The 21,481-nt window shown below is 50.1% G+C and overlaps 1 protein-coding gene across 1 annotated transcript in view; it reads right to left on the minus strand.

Annotated features, from left to right (window-relative positions):
* Positions 1 to 4,692: 4,692 nt before the first annotated feature.
* CFAP57 (cilia and flagella associated protein 57) overlaps positions 4,693 to 21,481 on the minus strand; it is a 55,444-nt gene continuing 38,655 nt past the window's right edge. Inside the window, exons 19-23 of the mRNA XM_006087215.3 lie at positions 20,223 to 20,339; positions 18,791 to 18,925; positions 18,571 to 18,714; positions 11,187 to 11,319; positions 4,693 to 5,081 (exon numbers count right to left, since the gene is read on the minus strand). Coding sequence (XP_006087277.1) covers positions 4,852 to 5,081; positions 11,187 to 11,319; positions 18,571 to 18,714; positions 18,791 to 18,925; positions 20,223 to 20,339 — 759 coding nt within the window. The 3' untranslated portion in view covers positions 4,693 to 4,851. The remainder of the gene's footprint in view (positions 5,082 to 11,186; positions 11,320 to 18,570; positions 18,715 to 18,790; positions 18,926 to 20,222; positions 20,340 to 21,481) is intronic.

Consider the following 21,481-nt stretch of genomic DNA (forward strand, 5'->3'; position numbering starts at 1 on the left):
TCAGCCCCAAATTCCACAGCTGGTCCCTAAGCCCCAGTCCCCTGGCACTTTCCCCTGGGCTGAGGCCCCCACAAGCCCCCTGCTCATTCTCCTTCAAAACTCCATCCAGTGCCTGACGATGGCAGGTCCGCCTGCGCCCCCCCCCCCCCCCACCGGAGCTCCCACTGGGGGGCAGGATTTGAGCAGAGGAAGGAGGGGCAAAGGCACTTCCTGTGGGAAACAGGAACTCCCTTGCTTAAAACACTTGCAGAATAAACTTCCAGATAAATGCCACACTCCTTCACTGGGCTCACAAGCCCCTGCCATACACACCAGGCCAGCTAATTGCCACTGGTCCCTGTCCTCCAGCCAGAATGCATGTAGTTCAGTTCAGCATGCTCTGCCCTCTGCTCTGCCCTTCCAGTTAGTTCTTGAACCCAGAGTTCCCTCTGCCTGGGATATTTACCACCCCCAGCCTCAGTCTGGCCAACAGGACTTCTTTAACGGAGATGTTACCTCCTCCAGGAAGCCCTCCCTGACTTCAAGTCTGGTGTAGGTGCCTCTTTGGTGCACCCATGGTCCCTGTGCTTCCTCCACAACTGCTCATATTGCATGTACCATAATTTTCCTTATTTACTTACCTGTTAGACCCCACTAGACATGCGGTCCCCAAAGGGTACAGGTTTATGCCTATTTTGCTAACCATCGTGACCTCAGCAGCCAGCACTGTGCTTGGCACATGGGCAGTAGTCAGTAAATGTTTGTTGAATGAACAGAAGTGTGAACGGACAGGGTTTTGAGCAGGGAGCATGTGAGATGAAGCTCAATAGATGAGCTGCACTGGGCCTTGAATGCCATGGTGAGGTACTGGGTCTCATCGGAGGTACCGATGGAGGGCCCTGAAGTATAACTGGACATGGTCAGGGCTCTGCTTCTAACAGGTGAGCCTGGCACCACACACCACATGTGCTCTGGGTGGGCTAAGGCGGTTGCTGCTTGGACTGGTTGTAGGCCGTCACCCATCTCCTGGATTGAGATCCTGGAAATGAATGCCTCTTGTGCTCTCTCCTCCTGATGTGTTTGAAAGAGACAAGAAAACAAAATCAAAGTTATCTTTCCACCAGCAGCTCACAAAGTACTTATGCTTGACCTGTCCATGCTTCTCTTTGCTCTGTGCTGTGGAGACGATTGGGGGTCAGTCCCAACTCTAGAGCAGTGCTGTCCAGGAGGAATATAACATGAGCCGCATATATAATTTAAATTTCCAGTAGCCACGTTGAAACAGTGAAAAGCAACAGACACTACTACATTAAACTTTTTACTTAACCCCTAAATATTTTCATTGTAACATACAAATGATTAACTGAGCTATTTCAGGCTTTCATTTTGTATGAATTATTGAAAATGAGTTGTGTACCTTAGACTAGCCCTGTTTCAATGCTCCATCGCCACATGTGGCTTGCGGCTCCCTCACTGGACGGTGCAGCTCTGGGTGCTTCTGCCCTGGGAAAAGTTCGGGGAGGCTGACTACTGTGGGGCAGGGTCTTGGGGGGAAACCACGTGGGTTTGCCACTTTGCAAAGCATTATAAAGGTGTCCCCTTCCCTGGGAGGAGCAGGAGAGCAGGGGGCCTGGCAGGCTTGTTGGCTGTGTATTCCCCTTGCACATGTCTGATATTTATTTATCTTCCTAATCCCAAGGAGGGGCCAATCCTGGGCAGACCCATGGTCCAGCTGTCCCAGGTAGAGCTGGGCAGGGAACTCATGAAATTTTCCCTCCCTTTCCCCAATCCTGGTCCTGATATGTCTTCTCCTTACCTCTCACTCCAAATCCAGAGCAAGGAGTGCCGGGGGGGTCCTACCTGGACACACGGTCATTCCCATGCTCACCAGGGTCCCTCAGGTACTACCTGGGAGCAGCTGGTTGGTAATGGCTGCTCACACTCTCTATGGGGAAAGATAGACACTGATGCCAGAACCTCCTATGGGGCAGGTCTTGGGTGCTGGGAGGACAGGATGGCAGAGGAGGCTCAGCTGGGAACTCACATGGTGTGGCCAGAGCTGAGGCTGACCCTAGAAGAAGGGCAGGAGAGCACAGGGCGGTCTGGGGCCCAGGCAGAGGGCAGCCTCCAAAGGCACCGGTGGTCACACCAGCATTGAACGAGTCCCCAGAGCTCACTGAGGGACTGCAACCAGAAGAATGAGAGTGGAGTCCATATGCCAATGCCTGGCACTTGAGTCACCAGCAAGGTTCCTAAGGCTGCTGGAGGAGGGGCTGCCAGGCCCACTCAGTGAGGCGTCAACTGGCTGAAGAGACCCTGTGGAGGAGGAGGTGGCACCGTGAGGTGAGACCCTCCCCATGGGGTCAGCACAGGCCACGTGGAAGGAGGTCTCAGGTGCAGCAGCCACCCAATCAATGCCACCCAACAGGTTGATGTAGGAACACACAAGACAGAACATGGAGAGGAAAACAAGATTATCCCTCTGGCCCCAGCTTTGCCAGCAAGAAGCTGTGCTCACCCTTGTACAGCTGAGAAAACACCTTGTGGATGCGCTGGCCACAGGGCCAGGTTCTGCTGTGATGGGCTCTCCTTGGCTGGGCTTTCTCCTCCGCCTCCTCCTCACTAGCTGGACCACAGCCAGCCTCGGGGTTACTAGCAGGTAAGCTTAGCCGGCAGGTGTCAGCGCCTTTTACTTCTGGATTGGACTCTCCAGATGTCACACTCCTAAAACCGCCAACACTTGGCCCAGTGCTCTGTTTGGGAGCCTCTCTGGGGCAGGCTTAAGATCATGGGATGTGGAGGCCATTGGGCAGATGGCCTGCAATCCTGGCTCCATCGGTGTGACCCTGCACTAGTGACTTCATTCCTCCTTGGTTTGGGTTTCCTCATCTGTAACCTAAGGCTCAACTAAGGTGAAATGTGATATCTTGATCCTAGGGCATTAAGTTGAAAAATCTGTCATTTGAATGTTGCTACTTCATAGCCACAGCGAATTCATTTCCTTTTGGCCCTGAGAAGAGCCCATTTCTTCCCATGTTCCTGCGTACTGGGTCTTTCCCCCACCCCCACCCCCACCCCTTTGCTTGGACAACTCCCTCTGGTCCTAACGTCAGGATTCACTTCTCTGCATCTCCACCGCCGCCGTGTTGGTTCCGCAGTTGTCCTCTCCCGTGTGGTCAGCCACAGTGTCCTCCTAACTGGTCCCCTGCCTCCACTATGAGGTCCCTTAATCAATGACGCACCCAGGCACCCGAGTGAACTCTAAAGTCCGACAGAGCCTTGCCTCCATGGAACGAGCGCCCAGGAGAGGCAGCATCTGACAACTGAACGGATCTGTCACAGGGGGTTATGAAAGGAGTGTAATTTAGGTGGGGCGGGCGGGGGAGGGACAGCCCCCGACATTTCAGTTATCATCTGAAGGATGAGTGGAAGTTCACTGAGTGACGTGTGGAAAGACCTGGAGGCAGGGAAGAACTTGGCCTTTTGGAGGAATTGGAAGGAGGCCAGTGAGTCAAGAGCCTGGGAGGTGGTGGGGAGGGACTCTGGGTGGCTCAGCGCTGGCCTCTGTATGTGCCTTCACCACCCTGCGCCCTCTGGCCCTGCTGACCTCCCCAAACTCATTTTGAGTCGGCTTCCTCTACAAAGGTAAAGGCAAGGTGCTGGCTGGGAATGGAGAAGTCTGACTCCCAGAGCCCATGTTCCCAGCATGGCTGTGGTCCTAGTGGGTGAATCTCTCAGGTGCCTGAATGTTGTCCTGCTTCCTGGGCCTGGTCTGGAGGAGATACGCTGGCCACTGTGACAGGGTGTGGGCTGGGTGGGGGTGGGGAATTGCTAAGGAGAGAGAGTCCTGTGTACACTTTGCTTTACGGCCTCTGCCCTGTGCCTTCTTCCTGCTCTCCCCAGCCCTCAGGAGAGACTTGCCAAGTGTGACAGCCATGCCTCGGCTCTCACTGGGGAAACTCACCCGAGAGCAGTGCCCAGAGCAGATCGGGGAAGTTGGGGAGGTGCCTTGGGGACACCAGACTTAAGAGCCAGCAGGGACCAGCAGGGACCGGGGGCTTAAATGCTTGCTATTTGGGTATTAGAAGGGTGCCTGGCCTCCGCAGGTTGGAGAAGCCAGTGCCGTCTGGGTATATTGCTTTGCTCTTTAGTGCATAAAAACTACCTTTTCTGGTATGTGTGGCTGGGTCACCCATTATGAGGCCCAGAGGAAGAGGTGTCTCCCAGAAATGTGGGGGGGTGGGGAGGGGTAGGACCTTGGGGAACAAGTCTAGAGTGGCATGGAGGTGAGAGAAATAAGGGTGGAGCTCTGCTTGTAATTCTAACAACAGGGTCAGCAGATAAGGGACATTTGAGGGAACTTTGCCATGTTCTTTCTTTTACTCTGATCTTTACACAAATGTAAAAATCCTCAGAAAACCTCCTGAGGTTTCATAAAGGAGAACAAATGAAGGAGGCTGTGTTGGGTCCTATTCTGGCTGGCAGAGGAGCAAGCCAGGTCAGACGTGCGGGCAGTGATACCTAAAGCGGGAGCAGGCAGCCCATCTGTGGGGCCCAGAGAGGAATGGGGTGGCAGGAACCAGCTCCAAGTTCAGTGTGATTTCCACAGGGAGAGGTGGCTTTGGATGAGCTGGAGACACCCCCAGTCCTCAGAGTCCCCCCTTTCCCTTCTCCCTCCCCCAGCTCCTTGGCTAAGCAAAGAGTTGGACACAGTTGTGGGCAAACACTTTTATTCTGACCAAGCCTCCAACTCCCCAGGGCAGGAGAGAGGCTGGTGCGGGGAGTGCCGCAGGGACTGCAGCCCAGAGTTGGCCTGGGGACAGATGCGCAGTGCTTCCTCCAGTGTGACTGGAGGTGGCTCACCAGAGGGAGTCACTTGTTGGGCACCTCAGCGTCCACCTTGGCCAAAGAATGAACCCTCTTTACGAGGGAAGGAAGCCGAACCCCACTGATGGGGTGGAACCCTGGGACCTGCTCCTGTTCTTGGATCTGGTCTCTGAGGCGTTGGATTTCTAGGCGTTGCATTTCAATAATTCTCCCAGTTTCTTCTTGCTCATTCAGTCTCATGGTGGGAACGATGCGGTGTGTGACCTCACTGGGCCCTGCAAGGGACAGAGCAGGATGAATGCGGGCCTGTCATTGGACTGCAGCATACCCTCCCTTCCTCCCTCCTGCCTCCTCAAATTTCTATTGAGCACCTACTCAATCCCAGATGCTAGGGATACAAGATGGAGAAGTGAAGAGACACACTTGAGAGTGACAGCCAAGTGCTGAGCATGACCTCAGCCCAGCCCCTCTCCTGAGCCCCAGCTGCTGGCCTTGAGGCCCCTCCCGTGCAGGCACAGGCGGCTCATTCTCCCATTCCCCACCCCAGTCAGGGTGGCGCTCTCCTATTGACGTTGGTTGGCTTCTAAACCTCCAGTGCTTCTCCTCAGGTAAAACCCCTGCTCCTGGAGACAGGCCCCTCTCTACCCCTCCTGGTGTGGCCACTCATTCATGTTCCTTGAGGACTTTCCCTTAACTCTCCCGTCCCCAGTCATCCTCAGATGCTGCCATCATCCTGGGCAACGCTGGTGTCCACCAGGGTCCAGGGCTCATCCATTACCTCGCCTCACAGGCTGGACCCTCAGCAGGAATGTTCTTGGCTTCCGCGCCGTGTCAGCACCCACTCCTGCGGTTTCCCCTCCCTTATCACACACGAGGTCTCCATTCTCCCATCGTGACCTCTCTTACTGCCTTGTGCTCAAGGCACCTGTTCTTTGCCTGAGTTTGGACCTCTTCTTCCTGGACAACTTTATTTCTTACCTGCCAAATGGGATCTTTTTACACTCACTCCCTTTTCTGTCCAGTTAGATCAATTTACAATAGCATCAAAAAGAATAAAATACTTAGGAATAAACTTAACCAAGGAGGCAAAAGACATTTACATTGAAAAGTACTTTAAAAAAAGAAAAGTACTTTCCTCATACGCTACAAAGCCACTGTAATCAAAACAGCCTGGTACTGGCATAAGAACAGACGTACAGATCAATGGAACAGAACAGAGAACCCAGAAATAGACCCAAGCCATTACGTTCAATTAATATTTGACAGAGGAGGCAAGAGTGTACAATGGAGTCAAGAGAGTCTCTTCAATAAATGGTGTTGGGAAAATTGGATGACTACATGCAAAACACACACACACACACGGCCACCAACTTACACCATACACAATAAACTCAAAATGGATAAAAGACTTAAATGTCAGTTGTGAAACCATAAAAATCTTAGAAGAAACCATAGGCAGCAAAATCTCAGACATCTCTCATAGCAATATGTTTACAGATACATTTCCTAAGGCAAAGGAAACTAAGGAGAAAATGAACAAATGGGACCATATCAAAATAAAAAGCTCTGCACAGCAAAAGAAACCATCAACAAAAGGAAAAGAGAGTCCACTGAATGGGAGAACATATTTGGCAATGATACATCTGATAAAGGGTTAATATCCAAAATATATAAGGAACTCATACAACTTAACAGAAGGATGACAAACAATCCAATAAAAAAAAAATGGGCAAAGGACCTAAATAGACACTTCTCCAAAGAGGACACACAGAAGGCCAAGAGACATATGAAAACATGCTCAAAGTCACTAATCATCCAAAAGATGCAAATCAAAACAACAATGAGGTACCATCTCACATCTGTCAGAATGGCTACCATCAACAAATCAACAAAAGACAAATGCTGGTGAGGATGTGGAGAAAAGGGAACCCTGGTACACTGCTGGTGGGAATGCAGACTGGTGCTGCCATTATGGAAAAACAGTATGGAGTTTCCTCAAATAATTAAATATGGAACTGCCATTTGACCTAGTGATCCCACTTCTAGGTCTATATCCCAAGAAAACCAAAGCACCAATCAGAATATATGCACCCCTATGTTCACAGCAGCACAATTTACAATAGCTAAGATCTGGGAACAGCCCAAGTGCCCATCAGTAGATGAGTGGATCAAAAAGCTGTGGTACATTTATACCATGGAATACTATGCAGCAGTAAAAAAGAAGAAACCCTTACTCTCTGAGACAGCATGGAGGGACCTGGAGAGTATCATGCTAAGTGAAATAAGCCAGTCAGAGAAAGACAAGCATCACATGATCGCACTCATATGTGGAATCTAAGTAACAAAATAAACTGCTGAATGAAGCGAATCCAGAGACATGGAAGCATGGAACAGAGTGCGGGATCTCAGAGGGAAGGCGGGGAGGGTGGGTTGGTGGGAGGTAAACAACCAAAGACCTTGTATGCATGTATGCATAACCCATGGACACAGACAATAGGGTACTGAAGGCCTAGGATGGGGGTGGTGGGGAGCGTGGGGGGGGGCGCTGGAAGGGGTCAATGGAGGGAAAAGGGGACATATGTAATACTTTCAACAATAAAGAATTATTTTTAAAAACAAAAATTTAAAAAGTTACAATGATAGAGGAACTGGGCTGGCAGTGAATTTTTTTTTTTTTTTTAGTGTATAGAAATGCAACTGATTTTTGTGTGTTGATTTTGTATTTTGCAATTGGAATTTTTGCTCCTTTGCATGAAATCTCTCCTTATTTTCTTTGGGAGGCTGGAGGATTTTTTCCTTTGTACTCTGGTTTTCTAACATTTAATGATGATGGTGATGATGGCCCTGTTGAAGGTCTATCCTTTTTTGTTTAAATCCTTATCTGAGGATATTTTTCCATTGATTTTTAGAGAGAGTGGAAGAGAAAGGGAAAGACAGAGAGAAATATCGATGTGAGAGAAACACATAAATTTGTTGCCTCCTGCAGGTGCCCTGACCAGGGCCTGGGTCAGGGAGAAGCCTGCAACCGAGGTATGTGGCCCTTGACCAGAATTGAACCTGGGACCCTTAGGTCTGCAGGCCAATGCTCTATCCATGGAGCCAAACCAGCTAGGGCTGGTGAGGGTCTATCTTTAACCATTGTATTAGATACTGGGCAGATCAAATGTCTTTTGTTTTCAGGCCCACTTTACTCCCACTTCCAGAGCTGTCAGCTTCTGCTAATTCCTGAGCCTTTTGCAGTGGTTCTCACCTTCTGGCTCTTTAAATACAGTTCCTCATGTTGTGGTGACCCCCAACCATAAAATTATTTTCGTTGCTACTTCATAACTGTAATGTTGCTACTGTTATGAATCATAATGTAAATATCTGATATGCAGGATGTATTTAGGCGACCCCTGTGAAAAGGTCGTTCGACCCCCAAGGGGGTCGTGACCCACAGGTTGAGAACCGCTGCTGAGGGTTCTGTGATTAGGTTTCCCAAACCTGGCTTAGGAGTCAGGTTTCTTGTGCCTATGAAGTGGAGTTACCACTCATGTATCCATTTTCAGCTTTCAAATTTTTTGTGTCTCTTGTTTCCTTTTTGTTTGTTTTTTTAGATCTTATGGTTTACTTGTGCCATTTTAGTAGGTTTTCAATTAACCATCTTTAATTAGAAGTTCTAATGATATGGTTTTAATAATTGAAAACAAGCAGGTGTGTCTGTCAGACCTGTTAGTTAATTGTGTGAATAAAACTTAATAATAAATGCTGCTAAAACTAAAATGGTGGTTTGGAGATGGCAACCTCTCCTGTTTGGATAAAAAGTTCTTAAAAGCCAATCGAACTGGTCAATTCCTTAAACGACTTGAGGGTGTAAATTTTGAGCTAACATGTCTTGGTGGGCCCATGTTCAAAATCAGAGGTCAGACTTAGGCTCTTCATGATCAAGGCAGGCAATTGGTTATACATGCCTCCAACTGTTATGAACTATAAATATCTCCCGTGAGAAAACTATATTACATGAGTGCTATGATGTTTGCTTTGTTTAAAAATAATCCATGGTGGGTGTGGGGGCAATTACGGAGGGGTAGGGACACCGATGAAGCAAGAGTGACAGAAGTTGATGCTTGTTGAAGTTGGGGGATGGATTCATTAGACGTTTCTCTCCATTTCTGAATATGTCTGAACATTTCCATGATTGTAATGAGAAGACCATAGATATAGCATACATCATCCTGAGGACGTCTCAATTAATGATTTGCTGGGACACTCGGGCATATTCGAAGTATTTTCTGAAGCGAAGTTTTGCAATTGTCAAGCGCCTGGCCTTTGTGACACATGTGCTCTTATGTCATTCTTTAGACCTGATAGTGCCACTCAGGTACTGCTCAGAGAGTTTACTATTGTGTTAATTTCTCATCAACTCTAATGACAAGGGCACAGGAGACAACTATATCTCTATATATGAGAGGCCTGATGCACGAAGATTCATGCAAGAATGGGCCTTCCTGCCCCTGGCTGCTGGCACCACCTTCGCTCCAGCCCGGAGCTGCCTTTCTGCCTTCGTTCTAGCCCAGAGCTGCCTTTCCACCTTCCCACATTGCCCAGAGGCCTGGAGTGGCTGGGGCGGTGCGGAACGCCTGCGTCATTGCCATGGCGACGACACAAGCATCCTGCCCCGCCCCCGGCTGCTAGGCATCTGTGTATGCAAATTAACCTACCATCTTTGTTGGGTTAATTTGCATACTCACTCCTGATTGGCTGGTGGGCGTCATGAAGGTTCAGTCAATTTGCATCTTTCTCTTTTATTAGTGTAGATATATTTATATAAATATCTATATCTATATCTATATAAAGTTTTTTAAGACTCACAAGAAATTGTGAAAATAGTACAGAGAGTTCCTTTGTATCCTTCCACTACCTTTCCCCCAATGATAGTATCTTATATAACCACAGTACATGAGACAACTCATATGTGAAAGACCCAATCCTCAGCAATGGGGCGTTTTGTCAAGGTTTCTAAGCTTTATTCCTGAATGTAAACCTCCAGAACACAATATACTTGAACCACGTTGGCTTACTTTTCCACAGAAATGCCTTACCCTCTTGGTTTTCATTGACTGCCCAGGTAAGAAATGGACACCTGAGGAATGTTTTTTTAATTGTCTGAAAACCTACAATTGCAGATGACCAATTATATTATTCAACACCCCTTTCATAAGCATCCACGTGATAAGCTTCTCATGCAATTTAGTGCCAGGGAAAGGTTTGTTTCTCCAGAAAAAGAAAATTCCTTTATCCCTAAATGAAAACTATGTAAATAATCATATTTCTTTGTTTCCCTTTTTGCCTTGGTTGTCAGAAATTCAGAGGAACTTTAGGATATAATTACAGTCATAACTCATTTACAGTTTCTAATATCATTTCCCCCTCTCCCTTTAAATAGTCTCTGATTTTTAAAAAAATATTTTTAATATATTTTATTGATTTTTCACAGAGAGGAAGGGAGAGGAATAGAGAGTTAGAAACATGGATGAGCGAGAAACATTGATCAGCTGCCTCCTGCACACCCCCTACTGGGGATGTGCCCACAACCAAGGTACATGCCCTTGACTGGAATCGAACCTGGGACCCTTCAGTCCGCAGGCCGACGCTCTGTCCACTGAGCCAAACCAGCTAGGGCTAGTCTCTGATTTTTTTATGTGTCTTTAATTATATAGGTCTTCCATCCCTTATCCATAGTTCTAAGAGGCACAAAGCTCTAAAAATGAAATGCATTTTAAAATTATGAAGTGTAAATATTCATCCGTTTCACCAAAGAAACACTACTCTAGGGCTGCCATGTAATATACAGTATACAGTATGCTCTAAGACAATGATTTTCAACTGGTGTGCTACAAGAATTTTTAAAACATGCAATACCTGACTATTTAGTCAGGGCCACTGACCTCTTTTCCCTTAGATTGTCAAATAAAAAAATGACAAGAGCCAACAAAATAGCTGTCTAGGGTGAATAAATCAAAATTATACCTATTTTTGTCAGATCAGCAAAATATACTAGTATATATTTTTTGATGGGCCACAGAATTTTAGTAGTTTCTGCATGCCATGAAGATGAAAAAAGGTTGAAAATTGCTGCTCTAAGATCTGAAAGATTCTAAATTCTGACACTGTGGCTAACTCTAAGGATTGTGGACCTTGAATGTGGTAGGTCCTCACAGATCCTTTAGAGAGCAGGTGTGTGGCACGAAGAGGCTCCCAGAAGGCCATGGGGTGGATGTGACCTGATCCAGGAGGACACTTAGGAGAGGCTACCTCAGAAGCCAAAGGGTGACCTGCCCATGGCTGCCATTGGTCTGTTTGTCCCAATGTCCATCTCCTTTAGCCACTGGGGACAGTACCTGTTTCTGGAATCTCTTGTTGTTGTAATTTCTTGGTCGGTTTCAGAGCTGCTTCAAGGTCATAGACCTGGGAGCGGGTGAGTTTCAGCTCCCTGCGGAGCTCATTAATCTCCTTGATGAGGGAGACATTTTCCTGCATAAAAGGAGGAAAAGAGAGTGAGTATGGATGAGTGATCAGTGGGCACAGGGCATGCCCTGGCTAGGGGCCGAGGCTGTGGGGAATGAGTGGGGTTGGTCCTGAACCCAGATTAATTATCTGGTGCCTCTATTGGGGTCTGAGTCTTCATCCTAGCTCATGGCTCAGCCTCTTGAGGCATCAGCTAACTTACCTTCAGGTGGACTCTAGCAACATTAGATACAGACAATACACGCTATTTCCATCCACCCAGGCTCTTTCCAACACCAACAGTGACAACAACACTTTTCTAAGAACTTCATATGAATTTAATGCATTGAAGAAGCATAATAACCCTGTAAGTAGATTCTATTATAATCAAAATTTTACAAAAGAGGAAATCGAGGCACAGAAAGGTTATGTAACTTGCTCAAATTACATAGATAGTAAGTGACCGTGTCAGGATTCTGAGCCTGACAGCCTGGCTCCAGAGAGTTACAAGCTCTCAAGCACTGTGCTGTCCTTTATTCATTTTTTTCATTAATTGTTGAGCCTATATTTATAGGGTATCTGCCATGTCCCTGAGATGTAGACAGAAAAAAAGACATGGTTTCTGCCCCCAACAGCACACTGTTTAGTTAGGAACCCAGAAAAGTACGTGGGTAATTAACATTTGCAACATCCATCTGAAGTTCACTTCTCTTGTGTTTGATAATATCCACCCACCCACCCACCCACCCACCCACCTATCCATCCATGCATCACCCATCCCATATGTATGAGTACTAACTAGGTGCCAGGCACTGCGCTGACCCTGAGGTACACCGAAAGTGAGACCTGGTCTTGAGGAGTTTAGGGTTCCGTGGGGGGCCTGGCACAGTGCAGTGTGTGGCTGCCCTGCTGAGAGGCGGGAGTAGGGCACAAAGCACAGGTGCTGAGCTCTGCCTGAATGACCAGGGTGGACGCCTAGGAACAGGTCCGTGGGCTGAGGCCTGAAGGAGCTGCCAAGGAGAAGGTAAGGGGTCCTAGACAACTGGAACTGCAGGAGAGAGGCACAGAAGTAGGACACGGCGGGTGGGCGACTAGCAGCAGGTCTGCATCACTGGACACCAAGTGAGAGAGGGGAGTGGCGAGGAGTGAGGATGAAGAGCCTGCTGGACGCCGGGTGCTGGGGGCTCTGCCCCTGGGAACACTCTTCCCTTCCCACACCTCAGATCACTGCCTTCCTTTTCATACGCAGCACGAGGGCAGCAAGGGTGGCTCTGCGGTGTCCCCTTCCCCATAGGCCCAGAGAGACACTGGCCATTTTGCTCTGAGTCCACAGCCTCAGGTACTCCGCTTGTCTACAGCGGCACCTCCCATAGATCGTGCAAAGGAATCACCTGAGGATCCCGTTAAATGCGGCTCCGGACTCGGTAGGTCTGGAGCTAGTTCTGAAATTCTCCATGTCTAACCAGCTCCTGACAGATGCTGCCGCCGGCCTGTGAGCCAGGCCATCAGTGGGTAGCAAGGCCTGGAGGTCTGACAACCAAAAAAGTCAACGCGGCCCAAACCTACGTGGAACGGACTCGTGCCGGGAACAAGCTGTGCTTCCACATGGGACATTGTGAGCGTGGACTCTCAGCCCAGAGAATGGGGTGATCCCAAGCACTGTTCTCACAGCACTTCTGGGTCACGGGGACGTGCCCGTGGAGCCCAGGAGGGAACACCCCATCACAGTCTTTCCCTCCAGAGCCTCTTCGTCTGAGCATGTCAAACATACCTTCCGATTTTCAGTGTATCGCTTCATTTCAGTGCTCTTCCCTCCCTCGTGGATGAGGTGCCCAGTCATTGCCAACCCCTTGTTCTCAGGCGAGGCCCTGTGCCTGTTTTTGTGTACAGTCAGCAGCTTTTCTCCACCTGATCTTTCACCCTTTTAACCCACCCGGGCCTGGGTGAGGAAGCGGCCACATTTCCTCCCAGATGCTCTCCAGTGAAAGTCTCTGCCAGCCCTCCCCCCGCCCCAAACCTCTCTATGCTGACTTTGTATCATGACACGATCAATTCAATGTGTACTAGTATTTATGGGGTTCTAAGACCTTGGACTCTGCCTTGCCTGTAAGAGGTGCTCCATAAATATTTGTGGAATGGGTAGGCAAATGAATAACGAATGCAGTGGATACCAAGTTGAATAAGACGAGATTCTTACTAATGAGGAAATTATAAACCAGGGGGTAAAGGTCAGGCAGGGGAGAGCAGACCGAGAGGAGGCTCGGGAGAGCTGCAGTGAGCTCACGGGCCACTCGCACCCTCGGGGGCTCTCCACTCCCCTCTCACTTGGTGTCCCCCAGCTTCACTCTCCTGCCTCATTCAACGGAGTCATAGTCATCGGAATAAAAATTAGAGGCCGAGGGTGCCATCTCCCCAGTCCTCTCCATAAACTTCTGTAGTTACTTCTTCTTGGTCATCTCCATCCATTTGGTCACTGAACCCTGTGGATTTGTGTCTGAATAGAATCTGGTGTCTACGCTTCCTGCTGTGATTTCTAACCAGCTCTCAGCATCTCTCCCCTCTGCTACTGTAATGGCCCCAAGTGGACCCTGCCCTCGTTTTCTCCCCCACTCCACCCTCCACAACCCTGTCACATGTCTGGGACTTCTGGCTCCTGATACCTTTAAGTGTGAATGCCTGTTTCTGACCCCACTATCAGCCTTGGACACCTCCATGATGCTGGCCACCTAATGAACCTCCAGCACATGGTTCAGTCCTTATTAGAGTGTGACCAAGACCCATGCAGCCTGATTCCCCTGTTGTGTTCGTTCTTTCGTTCGTTCATTCATTCATTCATTCATTCACTCATCCATTCATAAAAAATCACTTACGAAGGAGTTCCTGAAAGCCTACTATGCACTGGTCGTGGTGCCAGACACAGGAGGTCCAGCTTGAATCCAATGCCAAGAGATGCCCTGAGGGTCTGAAGAGGGGTGCTCACCCATGTGAGGAAGGCTCCATGGGTGGCAGGGGACAGGGAAGAGAGTTTCAGGCCTGGTGTCAAGAGGGAGCAAGCAGGAGACGAGGCACTAAATACTTGATGAAAGTAATAATAAGAGTAATATAGTAAGAGTAATCATAACCTCAGGGGTTGATTTGGCTCCCTAAGGAGTACTTTCTGGGTGGTTCGTGCTCCGAGGGGTCCAGAGGTCACACCGAAGTCACCTGTACAGGCAGCGTACCTCGGGGAGGTAGGACGGGTTTGGTTCCAGACGACCACAATAAGCAAATAACACAACCCAAATCGCATGAACTTTTTGGTTTCCCAGTGCATGTAAGTTATTTTTACACCACACTGTAGTCTCTATTAAGTGTGCAATAGCATTATGTCTAAATACAATGTATAGACATTAAATGAAAAATACTTTATTGCTCAAAAATGCTAACCTTCATCTGAACTGTTGGAAAAAATGGCACTGATAGTGTTGCTTGATGCGGGGTTGCCACAAACCTTCATTTGTAAAAAAAACAACAAACAGTATCTGTGAGGCTCAATAAAGCAAGGTATGCCTGTATATGCTTTGGGGAGCTTTGTGAATTTAAAATGTGAACACAACCGTTTGCTAAACCTTCTGTTCCCGATCCCTCCTCAGTCAGGATGGCCTACAAAAGCCCTCCAATTCTCCAGGTCCCCACTCAGCAACTCTGGCAGAGAAAAGCTGGCCCAGGCCCATCGGGTACCAAGTCATTGGGCATGTAAGAGAGACGGGCTGGGGATGCTAAAGTCTGTTTATATAAAAAACCTTCTACGTAAAGGGGCTGTATCAAGCTGGCCAGGTTTGCCTTTTGTGGAGACTGACGCTGGAGAGCCACAGATGTGAACAGACTGGCAGTTGTAACACCCACGTTGGGCAGGGAAGGGAACGAATGCCTATAGCACCCCCTACTGGCTTTTCCTGAGTTGACATCTTTAAGAATGTGGCCGGGTGGAAAGAACAGGCGACTGATTTATTCTGTGAACGTGGAAGCCCTGCATGGGTGGCATTTTTCTGGAACCCACAGGTCTCGCCATCTGCCTAATTGCGCAAATGAGCCATTTCTCTGCTCCTCTTTCAGCCTGCTCACGTGCAATCTGACATTTCTATTCATCATTTCTACTCTGAAATGTCTTTTGACATTTTCCCCTTCCAAGTCCTTCTCATCTTCCTTGAACATGGGCTTTCCTGCCACCCGCCTGTCCCCACCAGCCTTTCCACCTGCCAATGGACTTAACCTTGGTAATACCCTACCTACTTCAGAAACCTCAGATGGCCCCTGCTTATAAGATACGCTTATGCTTCTTGGTGTGGCATGGAAAGCCCTTTCAATGGGACCCTAAACTACATCCTGTTCCAGTGGGTCCTTTCTCCCTGCCCCCACGCTGTGCAATGAAGTAAGGTCTGTGGACTCCTGAGTTTCCAAACATCCCACCGGCCTTCCTCTTCTCTGTCTGTCCTCGGGTTGTGCCCTCTGCCCGAAAGGCGCATCCCCATTTGCTCCCAGTCCACGCTCCCCTCATCCTTCACGGCCCAGCTCAAATGCCACGTCCCCTAACTGAGCCCACCTCCGTGGTGAGCTCGCAGCACGGGGCACACGGTGTGGAGCAGGGCTTACTCATCTTGCTCACATTCCCTGGCACAGAGTTCCCTACGATGAGCTCCCTGAGGGTAGGCACACCATCACCTCATCTTGGAATCCGCCATGGATGGCCAGAACTTGCCATGTAAGAAGCCCTCAAAGCATGTATACTGGAAGAGTACAGTATGTGTCCTAGATATTTGTATTCCATAGCAACTCTTATTTTCATATCTGCAAGCGTGCTGGAGAATGCATAGGGAGGCCCCATGCTCCCGTCTGAACATGCAAATGAGACAGTGACCTCATTTTCTGTTTTCTAATGAGTTTCTCTCAGATGCCATGTCCGCCCTGGCCTTCCTTGCCCTTTTTTGACTGAAGTGTCAGGGCCTAGGAACCTGCAGACACAGCTCCTTACCAAGGCATCAGGCATCCAGGCCACCAGCTGGGGGGTCTGGGGTCAGCGGAGTGGCCCCCTCTCCTGTCCTCTCAGCTCACAGGTACCCCTGGTCTGTGTGGTGGCCTTCCCGGCTCTCCCTCGGGATTTCCACCTTGGTTCGTAAACAGATCTCTTGCTCGGTGGACAGGAAGGAAAGAGCATTTCTGAGCACCTGTTCTGGGCCTGGCCAGTGCCGCAAGCATCCTATTAGTTCTCTCGTTCAAACCTCGCATTGCCTCGCTGAAGTTGGTGTTTTCTTCCCCGTTTTATAGACGGGGAAGGCATTCCTGAAGATGTTAGGGAATTTACTCATGGCGGCCCCACAAGCGTGGCTGAGGCAGGACAAGTGGGGTCTGCCCGGCGTCAGTGCCTGCCCGACACCTTGCCTGACCCTGGCCCGGCCCCTCTCCTTCAATTCAAGATTGAAGAAAGGAACAATTTTTAAAACCCAGACCAATGGTTTTGAAAGTTTTCCTTTAAAAAAAAATCTTCCAAACAAAAGTTTACAGAGCCTGCTGTAATAAACAAGGAGGCCTCCCTGGTTGAGGGTGGGGACCCTGCCTCCTGGGGCCCCTCTTGCTCCCTGCAGTTGCCTGGGGCACTTCTGCGGGCTCCAGGGCACATGGGTTTACCATGCTGCTCAAGAAAACACTCTTCCAGGGATTTCCCTCTGCCAGCCACTGGGGAGTGGCAGGGTTGGGCAGGTGCCCTGCCCGGATCTCCTCTGCTCTTTCTACTCCGACTTGCACCCTGGCCCAGCAGTGGGCACACAGCCTCTGGGGTAGTGAGGAGCAAAAGAGGACATTGTGTCCACCCCGAGCAGCCTCAGGGGATGCTTGCTCCAGGCTAGCCTGCGGTCTTCACTTTCTTTCCTGTTCCTTCTTCTCCTTGGACTGACACTTACTTTGGATGTCTGCTTTGGCATGGAGATAGGCACCTCGCCCCTGGCCCTCCCCCTAACCGCCCCCCCGCCCCCCCATGCGCTGGTAGCAGGGCAGATGAGAGCTCAGCAATGAGCAATGTCCCCTGCTGACAGCTGCTCCTGCAGTCCCACTGCCCCACTGCCCAGCACGTTGCACTCCCTGGTGGGCTCTTCATGTGTGGGGGCACTTGAGACCCTTAGCCATGGCTCTCTGTGTCAGCTGCTCGTGCCTAAGGGTCCCACCAATGATCAACGCCTGTCTCTGGGCCTCTGACTGCTTTCAGGGCCCTGCGTGGGGCAGTGGTTATTGATGGTGTGGGCTGCTTTTAAACCGGGGCTGTTTGTAAGATGGCACGAGCCCTACCGTGCCTGGGCCTGGCCTGAACTGCAGTGCCCTCTGCCCAGTGGTGTGTGGGCTGGCCAAGCTGGGCACTGGTTTGTTTCAATCCAACTGCTAGCCCATCCCCATTCCAGTATTTTAATTATGGCATTAAAGACATATAAGCATTAAAAGGTATGTCCCTTATATATGGGATTCTGATTAATTCACATTAATTGCCTCAGACGATACTGATACCCAAACAGAAATCTGGCAGGAGAAGCCCGACTGGCAACCCTGATAACGCGTTTACGTGGAGGCGGCGGTAATGGGGTCAGGCTCTCTGCACAGTCTATGGAGGATCGGGAGGCGGGCGTGGAGAGCTCATTAAGTCGGAGTGAGGCCAACTCTTCGGGTGGGTGTGGTTAGCTCTGCACCCAAGAGATAAGGGTAGGGACCTGAGGCACCAGAAAAGTCAGACGAGGAGGTGGGTGGAGACAGGCGTGTTCAGAGGAGAGAACTTGGCCAGCAGGGACCATGTGATACCAGTAGCAGAATAAAAAGCAGCAGAACAAAGCAGGTGAAATAAGAGTTGGAAACAGAGGAGAGGAAAAGGAGAGTGTGACTCAGGAGAGCTAAAATCACGGGGATGAAGGTCCAGAGGGGACAGGGCAACAAGAGTGAGGCAGGACACAGGAGTGCTTCAGATAAAGATGGGGCAGGAAAAAGAAACGGATGAAGTGAGGGGGGTGGTGGTGGTGGTTAAGGCCTGGGCATAGAGATGCCTAGGAAACCTCCTTGGCGAGCTCTGGGCCATGTCACAGCCAGGACGAGCTCTGGGAGGTCAGAGGAGAGGAGTCAAAGATCATGTTTTAGGGAAAGCCAGTGGGTCCCCTGGACCCTTGGGGAGCCCTGAGTATTGGGTGGTCTCGAGGGGCCCTTGACAGGCTCTCTCATCTGGGATGGCTCGGCCTCTGAGGGAGCTGACCCGGAGCGTGCAGGTACCTGCATGATGCGGACGTAATCGGTGCGGTGCAGCTCACCCTCCTTGACCACCTTCTTCTTGAGCGTGGCCAGGTTCCGCTCCAGGTGCTCCCGCTGGCGACTGTACTCCAGCTGCAGGTCTGTGTTCAGCCCTGCGATCTCCACCTGATGGGGCACAGGGGCCTCTGAGCGAGGGGCGACCAGGAGAGGAGGGGGGGGCGGGGAGGGAGGCAGAGCTCACCATGTCTGCCCGCTGCACGTACTTCTCAAAGAGACCTCGGACCTTCTCCTTCAGGGACCGGGCTTCCTGGATGTACGCCACGCAGTTGTGAAGGTCCGTCTTAAACCGTTTGACCAGCGCCTCCAAGTCCCGCTCCTGCAATCAGAGGTGCTTACTTCTGGTGCTGAAAGGATGGACTCTCCAGGGGCAGGGGCTGCAGGCTAATGGCTGCAGAAAGGGACAGGAGGCACCACATCTGGGACTCACAGTTGACCACACCGGGCACAGAGACCTAGATGGGCACACAGCCCAGAGGTGGAGGCCCTAAACCTCCATGCACCTGGCCTGAACAGCGTCAGGTTTAAGAGGCCAACACAGACTGCTTCCTTTATTGGCTCTGAGTTCCCTTCAGGACCATGGGCCTTAAGAGATGAGAGGAAGCCCAGTAGTCACCCTTATTCCTTTCGGAGCCGAGCTGGAGCATCGATTCTCTCCTGCAGGTCCCTGGGCCAGGGCTTCCAGGCCCCCTTATTACAAAAGCTCGCCCAGGGTTTATCCTTCCTGAGGGTGGCTGTGTGTGTGGGTAGGGAAAATATGACAAAATTGGGCTAGATCCCCCCTCTTCCATCACGCTTTCTCTGATACCCATCTTCCCCTACCTCTGACCTAGCGAGTCCTTCCTTCCTCCTGGCTCCCATAGCCCTTTATTCACATTCCTCAATTTTCCACCGTGCATTATAATTTTTATGCACATGCCACAAATCACCTGTCCACCTTTCCAGTTTGTGAAGGGCGGGATCTGTGCCCGTTCATGTTTGTAGCAGCTCTGTAGCAGCTTCTAGCATTACCTAGTACAGAGCCAATACTTACTGTGGGGAATGGAAAAATCCAGTCTGATCCAACCAGCATTGCAGGGTGCCCCGTGCCAGTGGGTGAAAGTGCAGCCAAGTCCTGGCCCAGGGCCAGAAGACCTGGCTCCCAGGATTGGCTCTCGGCTCTGTATGAACTGTGGGTGCCAGGTGAAGTTTCTTAACTTCCTAATCCTTCTGGCACGGCTTTCCTGATTTCTTACAAACAGGGACTAGAATAGGTGATCTCTGAAGTCCTCCCAGCCACAGCATCGATTGGATAGTCAAGGCCTTTAAGCACAGACTACAAATGACTCTGAGCATGCTCCTGCCCAGGACACAAGCCAACGCCGAGAGCATTCGCACGAAACTGGTTTCCCACCCCCTGGTCACTTTACCCAGAGTCATTGCACAGTCTCAGATGGATTCAGTCATGTGCATTTGCATGGGCCTGCAATCTGGCAGGGCTGTGAACAAGGATGCAAGTTAAAATGGGAATGTCTCTTAGCAGTGGGCTGGCTCTGCCTTTTAGAAGCCAGCTGCCCACTGCAGGCAGGTGCCAGATCCTGAATCCAAGAACCGCCAGACGCTGAAAATCCTCGCACCTTCTGTCTCTCTCTGCGCATCTCCTGATCGGTGGCTCGTAATTTCTGCCACAGCTCTGTGATGTTCAGCTCCAGCTGCGTGTTCTGCTTAAAGAAACGCTCCAGTTCAGATTCCATCTGTAGAGGACAAGGAACAGAGTCAAGAATAAGAGAGTGAGAGAACGGAAATTAGGTTTGAACCGAGGTCTTTCCGTGGGAACGTCTCCCCTGATACCAGGGCGTGTCTTTTCTAGCTCCCACCCGTCCCCTGGAGCAAAACCTTCCTTCTCGCTCCTCGTCTCCTCCAAAGCCCCCACCCCCGTGGCTGACATGTGAACCCAGGTCACGTGTTCCATGGCTGGGCCATGAGTTTTCCCCTCTTAGTTGCCTGGTTACCTTCTTCGCTTACATTCCTTATCATGGATAACTCTCAAGTTCTGGAACCTCAACTCCAGCCAGAGGCAGGGCCCCTCAGACAAGCACCCCCCTCGCCTACCCCGTGACACTGTGTGAGTGAATCTTGACCCTCTGGGGCCACAACTCATCAGAATCGATTCTGAAGCAGAAAGTTTTGAGGGACCAGCCTGTGGGCATCCCCAGCCAAAGGCATAAGACAGGAAAGAGGAAGCTGAGGAGGAACCTCTGCCTCACCGCTCTGTTGAAAAGGTCTTAAAAAGTACAACTGAGGAGAGTGTCCCGTCTTCAAAAGAAAAGGCAAAAAGCACAGGAGCTTCTGGAAGATTTATCTGTTGTTGCAGTTGTAGTGACCAAAGATGTGACTGACATCTGGAGCTTCTGATCAGAGTGAAACCAGCAGTAGCTGAGCTCTCGGTTGATTTAATTCTTCCCAAAAGGGAGAAGTGAAGTTCATTTTCACACGAAATCTGGTGGACCCTAGTGTTCTTGTTAATAGAGAGGTTCGCTGTTTAGGGGGATGGGACATTCACTGGGTTTGTTCATGGCTGGAGGGAGTAGCCCTTTGAGTCTATTTCCGGCCCTCTGCTCGGATTTCAAGGCTCCTGGCCACCTTCTGGGCATCAGGAGGCCCTCATGAGCCACACTCATGTTGTGAACACAAAAGGGCAGGTTTTAGAAGAACTTTGTCCTCATCATTGAAAGCACTTTGCATAGACAGAGAAGCCTAAATGTGTCACTGCCTCCCCCCCCCTCCCCCAAAGGTAATCATCGAGGTCAAAGGACCTTGCGGAAGGAGTCAGGCCAGCTATCAGCCCTGGCAGCAACTGGTACCAGGGTGGGGTAGGAGGGCTCTGTTTGATCAC

The sequence above is a fragment of the Myotis lucifugus genome, unplaced genomic scaffold (assembly GCF_000147115.1).
Source record: "Myotis lucifugus unplaced genomic scaffold, Myoluc2.0 scaffold_37, whole genome shotgun sequence".
Lineage (NCBI taxonomy): Eukaryota > Metazoa > Chordata > Mammalia > Chiroptera > Vespertilionidae > Myotis > Myotis lucifugus.